General features: G+C 36.8%; 1 protein-coding gene across 2 annotated transcripts in view; it reads right to left on the bottom strand.

The window, feature by feature from the left end:
* Positions 1 to 21,059, bottom strand: part of LOC149548281 (uncharacterized) — a 154,196-nt gene that overhangs the window by 90,673 nt on the left and 42,464 nt on the right. The window contains exon 2 of one of the 2 annotated variants that reach the window (XM_089792335.1): positions 20,040 to 20,121. In XM_089792335.1, the coding sequence (XP_089648461.1) occupies positions 20,040 to 20,121 (82 nt within the window). The remainder of the gene's footprint in view (positions 1 to 20,039; positions 20,122 to 21,059) is intronic. The other variant, XM_089792336.1, reaches the window with a different exon arrangement.

Raw genomic sequence — 21,059 nt, 5'->3', positions numbered from 1 at the left:
TTCATGAAAAAAAAATCCATTGTGATTCGTAAGAATTCGTGTGTTTGTGCTTGTGTGCATGTGCGCATTATATATACAAAAAGATATGAAAAATACACATAATTCTAAAACTAAATCATTTTGATTTCATCGTATGAATCTATGAATCTAGCATACTTGATCATTGATCTATAGACTATTTTCACGATTATAAAGATATCAACACATTCACATTGAATTATTGAATTACAAAATAAAATTACGAAAATTTCAAAATACAGTTCATTAGACTTTAAAGTTTGTAACATGATTCATTGATAAAAGAGTCAAGACTAAAGTTTTCAATTTCAGTCATCAAATGGATTTTCAAGAAAATCCACATCAGAGAGGTCCTGATGAGCTACAAGTGTCATATCTACATCATCAGAGGAACCCAAACCAGTTGCACTAGTACCAGAGGGAAATGTGAACACATAATCATCCTCCTGATCATCCACATCAACCAAAGTGGCTCTAGCAAGATCTTGGATGGTCATATCAAGGTCAACAGTCTCAGGTTATACATCCCAAAGCTTCTCGGGCTGTTTCTTGTACTTGGGATCCTTTCGTGCCAAGAGGCACCAGTTTGTTATGAATGAACACAAGACCACCTACATTTTTTGCAACCAACCGATTACGTTTCACTGGGTGGATAAAGAAGTAAGTACTCCAATTTCCCTCAACTCCAGAAGAGCTCACAACCTAGAGAGAAATTAATAGAATACAAGAATCAAAATAAATTCAACAAATCAAGAGTGTTAACTTTAAGAATTAAGTGTTAAATTTTACAAACTTACTTAGGATAGGATCTTTATAGAAAGAGGTTGGAGATACGTATAGTCTTGCCCATGAAAGTACCACAATCTAATGGCATCCATCCTGCTTTGGTCTGCTATAGCTATAGCAATAGGGATGTGATCATTTCTAGAGATGAAGGCCAAAAATTCACTCCTCACGTTCACCCCAATTTCTGGATCTCAGAAGATTTTAGCTAATGCCTTCTTATACCAATTTGCAACCTCTGCATCTCTAAATGATGCCACTCTACCTGGAAGGCGAAGTACTTGCACTATAGTAACTGGGGGATAACATAATACAATTGAACATTATCAAATATCAAGAGCACAAAGATATGATAACATAAGCACAAACATTTGATAAACACTACAGTACCTGGGGGATAGAGCATATGTGAGAAGGTGCAAAGGAGTCGTCATGTTGTTCCATCAATGATGCACAATTTCTTCCACATTTTTGTAAAAAGTGTCCTAAGGATCGTTCTCCCTCCTCTATAGACCAGGGATATGAGATATGTATATAATTAATGATTATGTCAATTTAAATTTTAGAATCTAGATATCTCTCAAATAAACAATCATAGAAAAGTGTATAACTTACCCTTTTAATCTTTTCTAGCATGTTGACCATTGAATCATAAATATCCCCAAGGCATGGCTCATCAGTGTCCGCAAAGCAAAGCATTGGTATATTGGTATGATTGGCTCCATGAATTCGAACACATAATCCACACGACCCTTTTTTTGAGCCCTTGTGTAGGAAGTCTTCCAAATGCCCCATTGGGGGCTAATAAACATTTGTGTCAATACATCCTTTACCCTCACAAGTCGTCTCAAGACAATTGTGGAGAGGCAAAGCAGGTTTTAGCCACCTAAGAATATGTTAAACTTAAGTTAGTAACACATTTAAAATATGTTAATGTAAACAACACAAAAAATAATATTATGTAATCCAAATATTATATAAGTTAAATTTTAAATTTACAAATTTACCATCAATAATTCCAAGTGCGAGAAAACCCTAAAAATTGCTTGTGACATGTGGTGATTTGACACAAACATTTGAAACTCTTGACCCTCCTCATATATTTGTTTAACTGAATCAATTTTAGTGAGAATTTCTTTCACCAATTTGAGAGAGTGGACGAAGCATGGTATCCAACATATATGATCGTATCTAGACTCTATCAATAACCCTCCAGCCATGCATACTTTTGCATTGTCCATGACCAATTGGACAACATTCTGAGCACCCACTACCTATATGGCATCAATGAGAATGCGGGAAATAAATTATGCATCTTTGACTTGCCCTTCACAATCAACTACCTTCAAGAATACCGCCCCCTTGGAGCATATAGCAATAACATTGATTAATGGATGGTTTTTACAATCTTCCCATTCATCCGAAATAATAGTCACCTATTTGAGCCCAAAAATCACTTATTGGTTTAAGCTAGGCCTCTACATTTTTTCTCTCATCATGTAATAAGGTGGTGCGTACCTTTTCATAACCAGGGCCTTGGTAACTTGAAGTTGCTGCATTTATCATTTGCACCATCTCCCTCCAATAAGTTGATCTAACTAAATTGAATGGAACACTATGTGCAAATAGACAATGTCCAACTTTATGATCAGTAATATCTCTTAATTCATTTTGAAATGCCCTTATCTAATGAGCCTCTCTTGGGGCGGTGCGTGGAGTTTGTTCTACAGCTTCATCATTAAAGATGGTATACACAAGAAAGGATGTGTTCTAGTGCTTGGTTGATTGGGTGGTGATGTTGGTTTTCTTTTTTGTTTGCTATAAGCACTATGCTTTCCTTTTGCAAGTGCTCTATATGTATCTTCTTGCTCTTTTGCTAAAGTTGTTATTTGTGCGGCTGGCAATCCCTTCTCATTGCCCCACTGCCCTCACACATGTTAATTCCTTGACCCCCATGATCCAAAAAATATACTTTCACTCAAGTATAGGAAATTTTATATTTTACATGGCAATAATTACACTTCCATATGTATGACCCACCCTCATGACATTGTGTAATTCTTGTAGTGTGTCTCCATAAATGAGACTCCTTACCAATTTTGAATTTTAGTGATCCCTCCCGACCTGTTGAACCTTGACTCCACATTGTATGATTGTTGCAATCTAGATAGAAAAAAAAAAAAAAAAAAAAAAAATCATGCTTCAACACTTATACAAAAACTTATATAAATTTATAATCTATGAAAGAACTAAAGAAAATGGTTGAAATGCATGACTTAATCACTTCTTGCAAGGTACTTGCAGCTCCACAATTGATCTCCTTCGTATCCAAGCACTTCACTTCAAATTTGCAACAATGAGAGAGCGAAATAGAGAGCAAATGTGAGGTGAATTGTATGTGGAGGCTGAATAAAAGCATCATTTTAGGGTTAGGAGGTAAAAAAATTATTTTAAAAATCATTTTTACTAAAGTTGTACCCACTTTAAACACTCTTTGGCCTAAGGGTTCGTGCAGATTCGCACAGAACCGCATTGGATCCTCGAGGATTCACGCAAAACCTCGCAGGATTTGTCCCGATCCAAGCAGGACTTTTGTTTTACCCTATGGATCCGGATGATCTGCGGGCCCAAGGCTCCGACTAGATTCACAAGGTAAAAGACAGAGCTTGCCTAGATCTGCACAAATCTAAACTCGAATCCAGCCTCCAAGGTTGAATCCGGTAACTTAGAAAACATCACTAACACTACAGGTTACATTGCTTGAGAACAAGCAATTAATAATTAAGTAATATAATTTATTAAATAAATAAGAATTTAAAAGATAAATAACAATATTAAAGATAATTAAATGAATAATATAATGTAATACAATATACTTATAGTATAGTTGAAACAATAATATTTAAAATATGAAAACAACATTTAATTAAAGTTAAAATTAAAATAATAAATAATAAAACTAAAATACAACATACTATATTTAGTTAACTTAATGAAGGGTCACTAGGCACAAAAAGAAAAGTTGTGACTCCCTCAAACATGAGATACAAAAGGGGAGAAGAGAACTTCATATGGAAGGAAGGGAAAAAAGGAAGAAAAGAGAATAGGAATTAATAAAGGGCATTAGATCTGAAAAGTTGTGATTCTTCTAAATGGCACCAATGATGAAATATTGTCTCTTTTGTAGGGCAACCATGATGAAGAGTTGTGACTCTTTTAAAGGGTGGTATTTATGAAAGGTTGTGACTCTTCACAAGAGTAGTAATTATAGAAAGGTTGTGATGACGGCAAATAGCGGACATGATGAAGAGGTGCAACTCTTTCTCCACATTAGTAGATATAAAGGAAGAATGTTCCATTTGCACGACAAGCAAAGGAAAAAAAATTGAGGAATAATATAGTACTGTCAAAGGAAACAATGGAAAGTGTTGACTCAAATCTAATGAAAGGTGGTGACCTTTTGTATAAAGTATGAAGGAGATTTCATACCAAGACAAAAAGGAGGAGCAACAATAAAAGATTATTAATCAAATTTTGAGAGCAAGGGCAAAGTAAACAATGATCCTAAACGGGCACATTACAGTGACCATGCAAATTTGCTACCTCAATCAATCCTGCAAACACAGAGAATTATTCTACTAGCTGACCAAGAAGGCACTGTACCAGCTTGTGTAATGTCTCTACTAGGCTATGTCATATGGCATACCACAAACTAGACCATTTTTCTATCTATATGCACTGATCAGATTGAGATTGCATTGTGAGAAACAAAAGGCGTACACATTTGATAAATGATTGGACCACGACGTGCAAATTATGTTGATGTACCTATATGACCTAAAAGATGTGTCCTTGTACCTGTACAATGTGAAGCTGCAAGTGCAGATTAAGAAATAACGGTTATACAACACAATAGTGTGTTTATACAATCACAGAAGACCAGCAAGGAAACTTTCATAAGGAGACATGTACACGTACAATATCAAACGACTCACCACCAAGCCATTGTAAAGTTGTTAGACAATAGGAATGCCGTACTAATCTGATCCATAAGGAAAGGGGTTAAATTGAGCTGAATCATACTGAATTGAGTCTTAGAAGGTCTTGTTGTGTTGAGCCAAGTCATACGTAGGAATCTCATACTAAGTCATGGTGCAAACTACCATTTACCATACAATGAATGTTTGTACCAAGCTACCAAGGTGTTGTACAATAATGAGTCCATCTACCAACATGGTCACACAATGGTGTACAAGGCTTACAAGTCCCAAAGAACACTTTATTCATTGAAGGTGTGAAACAACTTATGATAGGCCTGCTTTATAACATAGTGTAATATTAAGGACTATATTTTTAAGTCCCCACTTTAACTTTTCCATCTTATGTCTATTCACACACCTTATGTCATTTAATTTATCTTCATTTAAAATTGATTTTTTAATTATATTGACTAAATTTGGTATTTTGATACAAATTCTTTCCTTCCCTTTCTTCGCTAATTTTTTCCTTTTTCTATTTTAATTTCCACACCTTTTGCACTTTAACAAAAAGTCTAACTCTTTATATCCTCAATTTCGATTTTTTCTCTTCTTGTCATTTTTCCTTCTTTATTTTTTGGCTTTTTCAATTTCCATTCTCTTTATTGTCAATTTTTTCCTTTTTGTTCATCTAGGAGCCTCTAGTGATCCGGCCTTCACTTTCAATGTGTACTACCACCAATAGGTAGACGGGAGCCTCTAGTAACATTCATTTCTGAAAATGCCCTATCTAAATCAAAAAAATTATGAAGTACCCTAGTGGGCTCCATACCTTCATATCTCTTGTCTACGTACCATGTGCACCATACTGTTGGTACTATGTCACTTCTTCACCATTAATTTTCAAAGGTCCTACTAGATTTGTTATGGCTCGCTAGAATGACTAAGAGGTGGGTAGTGGCAAGGTTTATAACTTATATGACTTTTTCAATTAAGTATTTGGTGAGATCTTCGTTCTGTGCACTCTGCTAGCAAAAAAACCCATCATCAATATTTGGAATTACTCTCAGATGAGATAATCTCCTCCCCATAAGCATGAAGACTGATCTCTTCTTCAACTTCCTCCTCAGGTCTTACGCCTTGCATGGCTTTGTCCTACTTTCTCTTCTTCTCGGCTTCCTCGTTCATCTCATATGTCAAGCATCCTTCAGGCACACCTCCATAGGCTGCTATTTGTATCCAATGACCACCCAATCATCTCCATACTAAACCCATGTTGAAGCAAGCATTTGCCAAATGCTTTATGGATTTGCAGCACAACACCACCTTCACCGTGCTTTCTAACCAATCTCTCCTTAATCAATTTCCTATCTCCTCCTTTAGCCAAGTCTTCCCCTAGCACAAATGGTAGTTTGGCTATCCCCAAATCTTCTACCCTTTGATTCCATAAACCAACATATCAATGCCTATAGTAGATTCTCTATACTCCTAGCAAATCTTGTGCTTGAATCTAATAATATTCTCTCATATGGGTGTATTATCCAAAGACACCAATTTGGTTTCTTTGTTTTGGCAAACCTCCATGATTTTGTATGACCCAAGAAAACAAATTTAAAATTTTCCTGGCTTGATATTGTTACAAACATTATAATTTAAAACTAACTACCATGTTCAAATGTTCATTAACCAAAGCTTACAAAACTTCACCATTGTGTCATCACCCACCATTCACGTAATCAACATGTACTCAATGAGGACAATTGATTCCTACTCAGACATCAGCTAGAACAGTGTATGTATTGTTGTCACCTTCTATGATTTAAGCTAGGCCCATAGTAGAATTGGAAGTCTCTTCCCAAACCTCATTCTCCACCCCGCAAAACTTGTAAACAATAAAGACAGGTACTTCGTTTGTTGACTCTTCCTAACCATTCACCCTTGGGTACCGCAAATGAGACAAATTGTAGAAAATGCCATCGTCATCAGTCAAATGACATGATTGACAAAATGCACTCCCCTATCACTTGTTATTTGAATAGGAAATCCACACCATGCAACTATTTGATCATCAATGAACCAAGCCATACTAATGGTTGTGATATCTAGTACTGCCCTTTTCTCTGCCCATTTTGTAAGATTTTCGATAGCCACTATGATGTATCAACATCTATGTGCTTAATAAGTAGAAGAGCTTTTCCACAAGAAGTCAAATTATGATATTGCTATTATGACTTAGCTACGTAGATTGAGTCAAAATAATTGACCCATGTCTCATGAGTAGTGGTTGACAAGAAACCATCTCTCACAATAATAATGAATGGAACAATTAGCACTCATTGCATCCAAGTGATGCTCACAAAATTAAGGCACTTGGCCTTCTTGAAAGGTCACCCCATCCCAACACTACTCCAACTCAAGTGTGCTTAATCATAGGAGTTTCCTCCAAGGTTAAGCCCCTTTAGCTTGCAATGACATTTGAAATACCTTCAACAAGCGTTGGTCCTTATGAACCATTCATTATATAGCTCCTTAAGCTCATCAATAGATAAGTAGAAGATGTTTTCCACATCAAGACAAAATGTGATATTGCTACCAAGATTTAACCATGTAGATTTTGAGTCAAACTCATTGACCCATGTTTCATGAGTAGCAGTTCATAAGAAACCATCTCAAATGATAATAAATGAACATTTAGCAATCATTGTTGGTGCTTGACTGACAATCAATGGCCTAATGATATCTAACCACATCTCTTAAAGAGTTCCTATGCTACAAGAATAGTGGCATAAGTCTCTCTTCAGGGGTTTGTCAATTCTTTGGCAAGTGTCACTAGTGTTGCATTCGACCACACATCAATGTGTACTATTGGCCACCATAACCTAGCTAGTAAGACTTTACATGTCATTGTATGTGTGTTTCCTTCAACAGTCCCAATATCTCTTCCTACATGATGCATCTTCATAGCACTTGGTCAAGACCCATATTATACAACCACCCATTTATGAGTTGGAAGGTTTCACTCTTGGGGATCCCTTTTCTCATTTTGAGTAGCAATATCTCCCCACAGAATGCGAAAGTGCATAGGTACTCCCCAATGTGCTCATACCATGGCAACAATGTTGCAATTTGAAATAATTGAGCATCCATAGTCTCCATTTACATAGTTAGTGGACTACTCAGACTTAATTCATGATAGTTGGTCACCAATAATACAACTCCTTCTCAATTGTAAGACAATTGTGAACATGAATTCTTGTAGCAAGAGAAGCAACGTACTTACCCATCCTTGAATGGATTATTTACCAAGTACATGACGGCTTGATGGTTGACATAGAAGGTAAATGGCATCACCAACAAGTAATGATAGAATTTTTTCATGGCACACACCATTACCAAAGCCTCCCTTTTGATTGTATTATAGTTTTCCTTTGCCATCGAGTGCAACCAACTAGAAAAGAATACAAGATGAACGAGTCCTTGCGATTCCACTTATACCGAGATAATGATAATGGCATAAATCCATGTATGTAAAACCCTTTGTTCCAATCTAGGTATGCCAGGATGAGTGCACTAAAGCTTCCTCCTCCTTATCCCCCAAGTGAATGATTGTCCTTTTCTTGTCAACATATTAAGGGGTTACGAGATCTAAGCAAAGTTCTTTATGGACCTCTTGTAGTAGCCAGCATGCCCTAGGAAGGATGTAACCCCAATAGGATTCTCTAATGCCTCCATTCATATTAGCACCCCAAACTTGTCTAGATCATTATGCAATCACACCTTACAAAGTAACTTGCCTTAGAGCACCGTGAATCTGCACTTTTTCGAATTTCGTGGTATCCTTACCCTTCAACACCTCTCCATGCATTCCTCAAGTGCTACTAGCATTGTATAGTGACCAATAATCCAAGAGAGCTTTGAAATTGCCTACTGACGTCTTATCAAAAAAATGCAATATAGTTTACTAGAAAGTTGTCAAGGCGTTGCACAAGTTCAATGGCATCCTATTGTATGCTACACTCCCTCTTCTACTAAAAAGGCAATCTTAAGCTTATCCTCCTTATTAATACTTATTTGATTGCACCCCAAGAATCCATCCATAAATGAGACTATCTTGTGGTTGGCAAATTCCTCCAGTTTGGTGTCAAGAAATGAGATTGGAAATGGATCTTTGATTGTAACTACATTCAAGCACCTAAAGTACACAAATATTTTGATCTGATTTGCCTCCTTGAGAAAAAGTAAAATGGGCAAAACGCACTCACTTGTGTCTTCTTTCAACATGTATCATTTTCTCAATCTCCTCCATTAACTTGGCAACATATTTCTTATTCTTTTTGTAGGCTCTCTTGCCTACTCATCGTGCACCAAGTATGAAGGGATTCCTATGTATGTAGAGATTTGGTGATATATCCTTCATGTACTTGTGCATCCAAGCAAAGGAATTTTTATATTCCACTAACATTTTGAATGTGATTGCTCCCAATGCTAGATCGGAGCCATCAGTGACCAAAATGACCTTTGGATTGTCTTCATCACCCAAGTTTAACTTCTTTGCACTCGACTCTTCATATTTTGTTGTCGTGTCTCTTTCAAAATGATTGGTCAGGGTATTATCCATTCATTTCCTTCTTGTATTTCTCATACTTCGAAGGGAAGGCGCACCTTTCACTACCTTGGTTGCCTTCATCAACTTCCCCAATCTATAGCTTGTTGCATTCGTTGTGGAAAACATCATAGTCCTCCATTTGTCACTTGTATAATCCACTAAAAAAACAAGTCTCATCTTCAAAACAATCCTCTAGTTCCAAGTATCCCTTCATCACTCGGTTCCATGCATGTCCTTCATTCATCCCCAACTCACTATCTTTCGATTTTGATTCAAAGGATGTCAATTCCTCACCCAACGCCTGATTCCTCAATTCAATAATGCACTTCCTTTCTCTCAAATGAAAGTGTCTTCCACTTCTAATTATGATCCCCCTTGGTCGTAATCAACCACCCCCTCCCAAGGAGTGTGTCGTACACCTTTTTCTGCAACGAGATGACAATAAAGTTGAGAGATCATTAGTTCTTGATCGTATATGTTACCAACAGCATGATGCAATATTGGTCAATTCCTACAAAAGATTGACTCTAAGTTGATTGTATGAACCATATGACTAAAAACGATAGAAGGAAGCAATAGCCAACCTGTGTTTTGGTGTCTCTCGATGTTCCTTCCCCCCAAAACTAGGGGGGAAGGGGATAGTTCTCTGCACACTATTGGTGCTTGTCCATAGTTTATTGCTCTAGCCGAAGATGGTGACCGAAGAGTTGGTCTCCCAAGATATATTCATCGTCCTTCTAGGAGTACATTGGCTTCAAAACATTCATGGACAATAATATTTGTCAAATTTTTCCCCGTTATTTCCATCTTGACTATGGTTGGCTTCCTCTTGATGCCTAGTTGAATGTTTTTTCCCGTGTGGATTACAATGATTCTTACATAGTGTGTCTCATCGACTATATTGGAGAATGATATTTCTTGTTATGGCATGGTTTGTAGAAAGTATGTTACCTTTACAAGCATTGTCATTTGTAGCACACAATGTACTATATTCTTTTTGGACTTCGACAGCAAAAGGAAATCGGTGTCTACATTGAAGGCTCTTTCTTCACTGGTCATTCCCAAGTCCACATCAGCCTTGGCATCTCAAAGTCTTTTCTTCTCCATATGCAACTATGGGTACATTACCTTCTTTGTTTGTAGCCCGATGATTGCCAAGATTTCCTCATTCCTATCCTCTACAACATGTTCATTCACTTGTACTTCAGACCATCAGCATCTTCATGGTTCCCAGGTACATTACTTGCATAACATTCCAATATTATTTTGATTGCTTTGGCTCTCTCGGATAAAATGCCCCCCTCATTGCACTTTTGACACTAAATCATCGATCTTCCCTTTGTGTCTTATTGTACTTTGCTTTGTGTACCACTATTATTGTTGTTGTTAATATTTCTTCACCTATTATGATAGTCATCAAGCAATGCATTAGAGTTAGCGAGTTTTTTTGGTGGCGTAGACGGTGGGGTTGATTTTTCCCCCTAAGTAAAGAACATCTATTTGCTTCTTGTTTTTAGTTATATGGACATTTCTTGATGGAATGTCATGGTACTTGACAAATGATGCAAAACAAAAAAATCAAACATGTAGTTTTTATATGAACTACTTTACAATCGGTACACCACATCTCTTTGTTTTCCCAGGCATTCTCCTTCTCAGCCTTCAACTCCTCCATCATTTGAATCATGTCTTCTTGTAGGGCTTGGATAGTTTTGGATTTATTGTCACTACTCTCTTTAGAGCTCTTGTTATCATTTGTTCTTCATTTTCCCTTGGAAGATAGTTTACTACCTTCATTTTTCTTTGTCGTCAAAGGGATTGATAACTCGATGAACTACCCCTTCTTTAGTTTGTCTGCACGTTGCCTTTCCAATTTTACCAACCCCTTCAGCCTCTGATTATATAGCCCATACATTTTCATGTTTACCTTCTTTGGTATTGTAAATTTCAGTGACGATCTCATTACCATCCAGTAGCAATTTAAACGCAGCCTCGAACGCCTTCTTCAAGGCATTCCTAGACAATGTAGATGAGGTATCGCACTTTTGTGAACTAGTCAATAACTATACCTCATAGCGTCGCTAGGAACAATCTCAATTGACAATCTTTGTCCTCTTGACTAATAGGTATCTAGATTAGTTCACACCATCTACAATGCCACACTGGGTCCTTGAATTTGTTCCCTATATACTTAAGAATGTTTTGCCTATCAACCAATAGACTCACTAAGTAAGTCACCATCTTCCAAGGTCGATACAAACCTTGTGCTTTGGGCCTCTTTGGATTGTTTTACCTTCAATGTCTATGTGCTTCACTAGCATTGACCACAATGTTCAAGTCCACACGTCCACCCTCAGTATGCCTTACACATCAATTATTGTCCACTCCATTCTTGGATTCTGTTCTCCTTGAATGCTTTGGCTTGATGCCCCCTATCCTTGTTTACCCTGATATGAATAGTTGTTCAATACAGTGTACATTACTGTCTTGTATCCCTACAAACTGAGACATAGGATTTCCTTCTCCATTCTGTATGTGATACTAATTTTACCGACAATTTGCATACTTAATTGGCAAGGTCATTGTACACTCCGTCTAGGAGTGGTAGGTGTCTGACAAGTTCTACTCATGTACTCTTTGTTTGTGCACCCTTTCTAAGATGTTCTCTCCCCCCAACTACAACTACGACTAACATTGCAACTTATACTCCTTAGCAGAATTTGGCTTTCAACTTCAGCATTTTTTCTAATCTATCAACTTTGCCCACTTTGTTCTTGTAACCAATGGATTTTCTTACTAATTTTTTCGAGACTTCTAGACCACTTGATGTACGTCTTCGGTCCTTGTTAGGTTGTATCTGCACTAATTTTTGAAGGTATTTGTGCTTGTAGTATCATGTTCTTCTTCCTCCCCCTAGTTTTCTCTTTGTATTGTTATTGTATTTGTTGACTTCCTTTCTCTCAACCCCTTTCCTTCCAAAGGTCGCAAAGGGCAATAAAGTTATGCATGGGCAACTTTAGGAAGCCTCCAAAGTAAACAATCCACATCGTTGCTCACCATTAACTAATCTTGAATGACACTATCTATTGTTGAAGGGCCTCCCTTCGAACATATGGGTTTACAAATACTTTCCACAAGTACATTAAGTCTTAAGTCAGTCTATTTTTTGTTGTGTATTCCTCTTTGGATTTAGGCACTTTTGGTTCTTCCACAAGTCACCCCATTACACCATTATCCTGCCTATCCATAACTTATGTTGCCACGCTTCATATAACCAATGTTGCCAACACTTTAACCGCATAGCGTAATATTATAAAACATATTAAGTAAACAACAATCTTACTTGCAAAATATTGATTATCAAAATATAACACTGCCAAGTACAATATAGTTGTAAAAAGGTAATTCATTCCAATACGCCATTGTGTAGAATGATGAATTGTTTCCCGACACTTATAAAATGAGTACATAAATACCATCTTGTCATTGGTTAAGATTATCAACTATCAAGAATTGTCAAACACGACTACTAATTGGGAACAACTAGGCAACATTACATAACTAGCCAACTAATACTTGCACAGTTAACACTTTGGATAGCAATATTTATTTATAGACAAGTTAACATAAACTCCCAACTAGAGTTTCTTAGAGAAACAATCTTTTGAAGACAAGAATCACACGAATGTTAGCTCAAAAGATGGGGACAGAAATACAAAAAAAAAATTCACAATGCCACTAAAGTTAACAGAAGAATGAATAGAATCTCAAGCATCAAAAAAGGGGATGGCTCCAAAGATTGGTAAAGATGCAAAAGGAAATTTTAAAAAGCCATTGAATTCTCCAACAATTATCTTGCATTAAATAGAAAATCTTGAGAAAAATCACGTGCTTCATCATAGGAGAGCAAAACAAGCCACAAAATTGTCTACATTCTAAGGAGGAAGAACAACTGCTTCTTAGTAGGATTCTAACAAAGCACCAACTTTGATAGCTGCCCTATATGCTTTTTCACAAATTTTGGTATATTATAGGTTCTAATATTTCCCACAGAATTAAGGATGCAAGGAAAAAATAAATAATGTTACAAGATTGGAATGAAAACCTCATTGCTCATTACCGAAAAGAATCCAGTAGAAAATTTAAGAATTTATGGCTCGTTTTGCTCAGCAAAGTTACCTATAAGATGGCATCCAAAGCAGTGGCAAACAAATTGAAAAACTTCTTTAGGCAAACAGATTGAAAAAAGATGTCACCAGTTATAATATTAGGGAACAAAGCGGGTTTACACAGGGAGATCCAAAAGGGAAGGTAATATAATTGCCCATGGGGTATTTTACACTATAAGGAAACAATGAACAAAAAGAATGATTATTAAACTTCATGTCAAAAAAGCTTCTAATCAAGTAAATGGAGATTTTCTCATTGAAGTTTTGAGGAAACTAGGATTTTTTGAAGAATTGCCTAATTGGATCTAGAGTTGTACTAGCAATCTAAGATTTTTTATCCTTATCAATGGAAGCCCTTACCACTTCTTCCCTTCCTCTAGGCAGCTTAGACTAAGAAAACCCTATCTTTGTTAGGATTAACCATAGACAGAAATAACAGTTACATACAAATATAAACAATATCAGAAAATAATAAATCACACAGAAGAGAACACAAGATACAAAGATATAACGTGGTTCACCCAATCCATGGGTTACATCCACCAACAGCAAGTCCAATATTATTATTATCCAGTGATTATGATCCGCAATCCCTTATAGCTCTATACCGCTGCAAGAAGCTACAACCTCATCATACATTATGAAATACCTATCCCTAATCCATTTTATACAAGTTTTTTGCCACTTACAAAATTAGGGCTAGAATAAGTCATCCTATAGAAAAATAATAGCCAACACCTTTTACAATAGTAGTTCATTTTTTGCGCTGCCCCAGTTCCCCGCAAGGGGTGCTGCCCCCAAACCCATGTAGAAATAATCTAGGGGGAAATTATGCCAAATAAACCTCTAAGTCTGATTAGGCTCCACATCACAACAATCTCTTTTTGGGTTTATCACTGTCTAAAGTCTTGGGACGTATTTTTCATGAGGCAAGACTCAATAGAGATTTAGAAGTTTTAAAATTGGCCCCATCATATAAACTTGACACTCATTAACATTTTGTTGACGACACTTTCTTGTTTGATGTAGCTAGCTAAAAAGAAGCCAAAACAATCGAGAGAACCTTGGACGCCTTGTAGTGCCTCTCGTGTTTGCATTTTGTACCTTGTTATTTTGGTTTCGAGAGATACTTTGATACTCATGTTCGAGGACATTCGAGACGACCTAATGATCAGATGCTTTATTTTGATTTACCAATATCATAGATGTTAGATGCTATGTTGTTCAATTTTATCATATCTGCATGATGATGCTTATTGATGCGACATGATGCTTTATAATGATATCTGGTTATTTTGTATTCAGACATATACTCTGTTTATGATTATATGGACTTATTGGATTTTGGATGCTTTCATTTGTTGCTACGGCTATTTACTTTATTCTTGCTTTGAGATGTTTTATGATGCAATGAGTGATTTAAATGGATGATTTTAATGTGATTAAATATATGGTTATTTAATGTGATTAGATAAATTTTTATTTTATGTGATTTAATGCATTTATCGCTTCAGCTATCTTATTATTATATGCAATTGCACTTGATCGTGTTGTTCAGTGTGCAAGATTTATATGCCTGGCAGTGGCACATGGAGTTAGTGATTCAATTGTTCTTACCTAGCCAATGTCGTTCCTATATGGTCGACGTATCCTGTTTAATTGATTAATTATACCCTCCAGTGATTTAATAAATCCGGACTCAGTTGCATTATGTGATTAGGCCAGTGAGCGTGTTTGTTTATTTAGAGGTTCGCAATTGTTGCGAAAGTTATTTTGGAATATTGTGATTTATTGGTTAAAGGGAATTTTGGGCTTTATCTTATTTTATTTTATTCCCGACAGCTTTGTCGTAGTTGAATTCTAATTACTTGGAATAGCCTATTTTTGTTTGGGTTGATTAAGGGTTTAACTACGTAATTTGGCTAATTACCCTTATCCTTTTATTCACTTGAAAAGTGAATATATATCCAAAAAGGAATTTTATTCCTCACTTTTTGACTTTTGAAATAGGAATTTGAGAGCAAATTCCAAATCATCTTCGAGAGGAAATACTGTTTGGTTCACTGTAGGAGCTACGGGCCTGGGATCATCGTGAGGTTGGTCTCATCAAATCCAACTCAGGGAGACCTTGGATTATCGTGACTTTCGGTAGTTTCTGTGACGTTTTTATTTTACTGCTTGGGTTCCCGTATTTGCCCTTTTGGTTGTTAGGTAGGGCTCTCTTGTTTTACTGTTTCAGCTCCGTTTTTGCTTCTGTTTTTGGTAGTTGTTTGTTAGGAGGTTGAGAACTAGTGTTCTCCTCTGTTTCTAGTTGCTAGCTCTACCCGGTTGGGTGGTATGAGCATTTCCCTGTTTTTCGGGATGTGAGTTTGGGGTTTTGCACCGTTATGCTGGCCGTTTTTGCATACGGACTCCGAACCCAAATTTTTTTTGATATTCGTGGCTTTTGTACCCAAAGACAAAATGGGTTTTAATTTCAAAGTTTTTGACATTTTGGGTTTTCACCTTGATTTGTGTCGCCTTGATTTCTTGGCTTTTCTTTGCACTATAGTTGGTCATGGATCCAGATTATCCATAAAGATATCTTTCCAACCCGTGATTTATTCTCTTATTGCATTAGGATTTGTGAGGAAGTTTCTAGTAAGTGATAACTAAATAAATTCATGAGTAATTAACTAAGATAAGAAAATACATTGTCTGCACGGCTCAGCCGAGGACGCAGCATGTTGGCCTCCCAAGGGAATACTGAGGGGAACGATCTGTAACGATGTTGAGATTGGGAGTATCAAGCAACTTACTCTCCATCAGAGTCCCTACATAGTAGACCCATAGAGTGTCTGACCAAGACTTGTTGTATTACATTGTCTCATGATCTTGGTTTCAGTCCTCTGTACTATTTGGCGTGAGTGTTAGCCATGGATGATTGTCTTATGTGTGCTTGAGGTCAGATCACTATCTCCATCAGAATGGCGGAAGTGGGCTTACGGGTTCCACGTGGTTGAGAGGCGTAGCTACCTTTACCACTGCTAGGGACCGGCATATAGAGTTGGAGTTGGCCTTTCCCATGTTCAATTCCGAACCTGGATGCTCACATGGTTCTTTGTTTCTTCCGGAGTATGTTTCCATGTGATTAATGTTATTTCAATTTTTAGAGATAGTTGATTTATGCTCATGTATGTTATTGCGATGTTACTTTTCTGCATTGTTACTAGATGCTATGGATTAGGTGATTAGATGTTTGATTCATCCCTTCTAACATGATTAGTTGTTTTGCATTCAGTCAAGTGTTCGAGCCTCAATTATTGCGAATCCGATACTCCCCAGTGTGGAGGTTTCAACTCTTTTCCCCTTCTGATTGTTCGTTGGGTTGTTCCTTTGCAATCCTAGGCAACAAAAGTTCAACATTGGGCGATATTGGAAAAGTATCGTACGTCTTAAGGAGAAATATGTAAAGTATCGCACGACAATAGTGAGTTCTATCATGCGACACTGGTAAAGTATCACACGGTAGAAGTAAGGTCTATCACGCGCTCCCTAAAAGTGTCGCCTAGTAGTAGTAAGTAGTATCGCACAATACTGGAAAAATATCGCCTGAATTCTTGCAAAAACCTGCTCAGGCAAACAGCAGGTATCTCCTAAATTGTTGGTCGAGAGTCGAAGGGTGTTTTGGGTACCCTCTTGAGATGTGCCCCTTCCTAGGTCCCGATAGGTCAAAGATCATTGGTTTCTTCTTTGCATGAACTTTCATAGATGGTTATGGACACGTTAGTAAGTAGTGACGCTTGGAGATTCATTGGTTGCCTGGATTTCGTGGTTAAGTCTTTCGTTGCAATCTTTTGATTGATTGCATGTCGATATGTTTGATTCCATGCTTGAAAAAAAAAATTATTGGCTTTTATTTATCCTTGTTCCAAGGATCTCCGAGCAAGGTATTACATCTGGTATCAGAGCCCATGCGAGCCCATGCTGCAACTCTCTTCAACTCACAACCCATTCTTTATTGAAGATCAAGGTTTGCAAGGCTATGCATACCTACTCCTTCAATTGTAATATGGTAACTTTGGAAAGAGTGACAAAAGATTCTTCCAGGACAAAGCTTTGAATCCGACATCATTCCAATGGGAACTAGAAAGTGCCATGGTAGTAGTGAATAATGCAGCAAGGAACCAATCTCTTAAGGACAATTCCTTTACTTTTTGGGATGGTATGAGGAGGAAGGACTAGGATGGTACTACCCCTCGCATTCATGGGCTTGTACAGTTAATTCTATTGCTAAGGCCACCTTGAATGCAATACGGACCCTTCGCATTGCAAAGGAGGGATTGATTGAGTTGAGTTTTGACAAGGCTTCAGGGAGTACCAAGACAATCCATATCTCGTTATCCATTCAAGAAAATGAAGATAAGGAGATAGCTAGCAAACGTATTCCATTGCCAATAGGAACTAATAACTAAGACAAGTTGCAGGCAATTCTGCATGGCCTTCACGAAGGTTTGAAACTTGGTATTGAAAAAGATATTTTAGAAAGGGATTCCCTTCTAACAAGCAAAGCAATCCAAACAGAAAAGTTATGCAATTGGAAGCTCAATAGGGTGCTCAAAGACTGCTTCAATTTGCTTGAGTCTTTTAAAGAGTATAAAGTAGGCCGCATGTATAGGAGGCAAACATGGAGGCTGATGTGGTGGCAAATACAGCAACTGATGTAGAAATCGAAACATAACTTCTAAATGGTATTTGTGAGTGTCACTTCATGCGTGGGAGGTCCCCATTAATTATCACCTCTCTCAGCTTCTACCTATTAATATCTCAAGTGAGCGAGATACCTTTAATGGGACGTGTTATTGCTGGAGATAGATTTGAGGCATGCAAACAATTATATTTGGTTGTGCTGTTGGTATGGGGAAACATACATCCAAAAATTGCAAAATTTCTAAATGGAATGATAGGGTTGACGATGTGTCTTCAAGCCCAGAGTGTGGCAAATAGCATTTAATGGTGTCATTCTGATATGAGACTGAAATATATTTTCAAAAATAATTCCTTCATTGTTTTGGATGCTATCAGAATATGCTCAAGAATTCATTTTTGATGGGCGTAATTAGGTAAAGGGTATTGTCATTTCTTACCAATATGTTCCTGTTACGCTTGATCTTAGTGAGGCTATATCACTTGTTTTGAAGGTGTCCAAGTCCCTATTCATCCTAAATGATGAGTGGGACTTAAATCTATCTTGGAACATGGGGTGTTGGGAGTAGATATCTAAAGCAATGTGGAGGTGTGGGGGTGTGGCCTGCAATGCACCCTAATTATAATGGACCCTGAGTTCTCTATCAAATCAAGGTGATTGGAGTGAAGATGATTTTTTTCTGCAACCGTGCTTGTTGGGGCTTGCATGATCCTACAAATTAGAATTATCTTGAGTCATGACCGTCCTTCACTTTTGTGCCCTGCTCGAAGACTGAGGAGAAAAGAAGTGATATGTTATGTGAATGCAATTAGGAGTCATAATTAATACTTTGTAGTGGATTAACAAATATAATTAAACTCTGCCTCAGTTACAGCTAGTTGAACAACATTTTGAATGTAATAGTGTATATTATGTAAATCAAAGTGGATAATACAATTACCCTCCGCTGGAACAGCCAATTTTTTCATTTTTTTTCTGTATTTCTCTATATTAATGTACGACACCCTAAGCCCTCTCATCAATTACAAACAAAAAATGAGATAAGCACTTATGGCATGCTTGCCCCTAATTGTTTCATTTATCAGTTTTAGTTATTAATTAAGTTGACTAGTGGTGGAGAACTTGTACTCTTGAAAGAGAGATCACAAGTTCAAATCCCACAAGAGGGTAGGGTAAGTACGTCTTGTTTGTAAAGCAGTTAGGTGTCACCCACAAGGAGTATGAGGTAGTCCAATACCAATGTCACCATATGTAGACCCAAAAACAATGGTTGCTGCCATGGATTATAAAAGGAACTTTCCTTTCCTTTTCTTTAATCAAGACAAAGAGGTGTGTTCCTGCATAGTTATGCAAATACATAGTGAAGAGAGGCTCTTCCAAACCATCATTACTTTTAAATTTTAATACTGAATTCCTATCATTATTTATGATTATCGGAGATCACTCCCTTGACATAGTCTACAATTTTTACATTTATTTCCAAGTTATATCCTGAAAAGATGTGGGCATGATAGCAGATATTGTTATGTTAGTTTCACATGTTGCATAAGAGGGTGTATGGGAGTATATAATTTGACAAGCATCTTACCCACTTATAGAGAAATGATAGGTAGAAAAGAAACTAGCAAACCCAAAAAGATAAGACGATAAATAAGAGCACTGACGAAAGAGAGAACAAAAATTAAAAATTAATTATAGATCAAGAGTTGTGAAAGTTTTCTTGAACTCGTAGAAGCCACAGCATCACAAACTACACATACAAAACAAGTATAAATAAAAAATAAAGTTTAGTGACCCACCACCTCAAGAACATGTTGCAAACCACCGCTTCCAAAGGAATGTCCACATGACAATATTGTGGCATCATCCATAAGTGTGCCTCTGGAACATACAATTTAAATAAGTAATAAATTCACGATCCTATCCATAAGAGAATGAAGAAAACTATATCTAACAATATGTGATGATAACTTCTAACCTAGTTGTCCACACCATAAACATTAGTTCCAATCACAAAATACTTAAACACAACCCAGAAGTAAATCTTGTCTAAACACACAGTTCACATACTCGTAGCGAAGTTCAAGAAATTCAAAAGTTCTTAAGGAACCATGTATATTGCACTCCACAAATTTTGGATGACACAAATGCTACAACAGATTGTAAACATAGAAATGCTTCATCTACTAAAAACTAGAGAACCCCAAAATTGAAATGTCAAGGGCATGAACATATATGTCAATGTAAGCCATTTCCCATTGGAAAATATCTAAGTTGCCAATTTGGGTTCTGGTTCAAGACGGATACATGGTTCGGGTATGTGGGTACGACAATTTTTTCCCACCTTGCGGATTCGAATTTGTCCATACATGTATGTATTTATTTTCAACATCAATGTTACAAATACAAAAAGAAGATTGATGCTCATAAAAAATCCATATTGACCAATAAAATTATAAATAAATAATTGTATTACTAATATGGTTTCAGATTTCATCCATTACAAATTGACATCAATTCAAACATGATCAATAAACATAACTATTGGCTGGGTTATACAAATCTATCAACAGTAATATACTCAGATCTTCAAACAAAAAAAATCAATCCGTGACCATCAAATGAATCAAAGTAGGTTGCTGTTCACTACTGTCATAAACTAAGGGCATTACATAGACCAATTTTAACTTGAATAATATTAGCAAGCTGTTGCAAGACACTATCTAAAGCTGATGCGAAGAGCATGCTAATGAACAAATCAGAAATAAATACATAAACTAATCTACTGCCTTGGGGTACTTCCTGGGTGCCCACGTTTG

Source organism: Cupressus sempervirens, chromosome 7 (assembly GCF_028749045.1).
Source record: "Cupressus sempervirens isolate cs-2001-9-10 chromosome 7, ASM2874904v1, whole genome shotgun sequence".
NCBI classification, from domain to species: domain Eukaryota; kingdom Viridiplantae; phylum Streptophyta; class Pinopsida; order Cupressales; family Cupressaceae; genus Cupressus; species Cupressus sempervirens.
The sequence above is the reverse complement of the archived record's forward strand: the minus strand, read 5'-3'. Positions and strand labels throughout refer to the sequence as shown.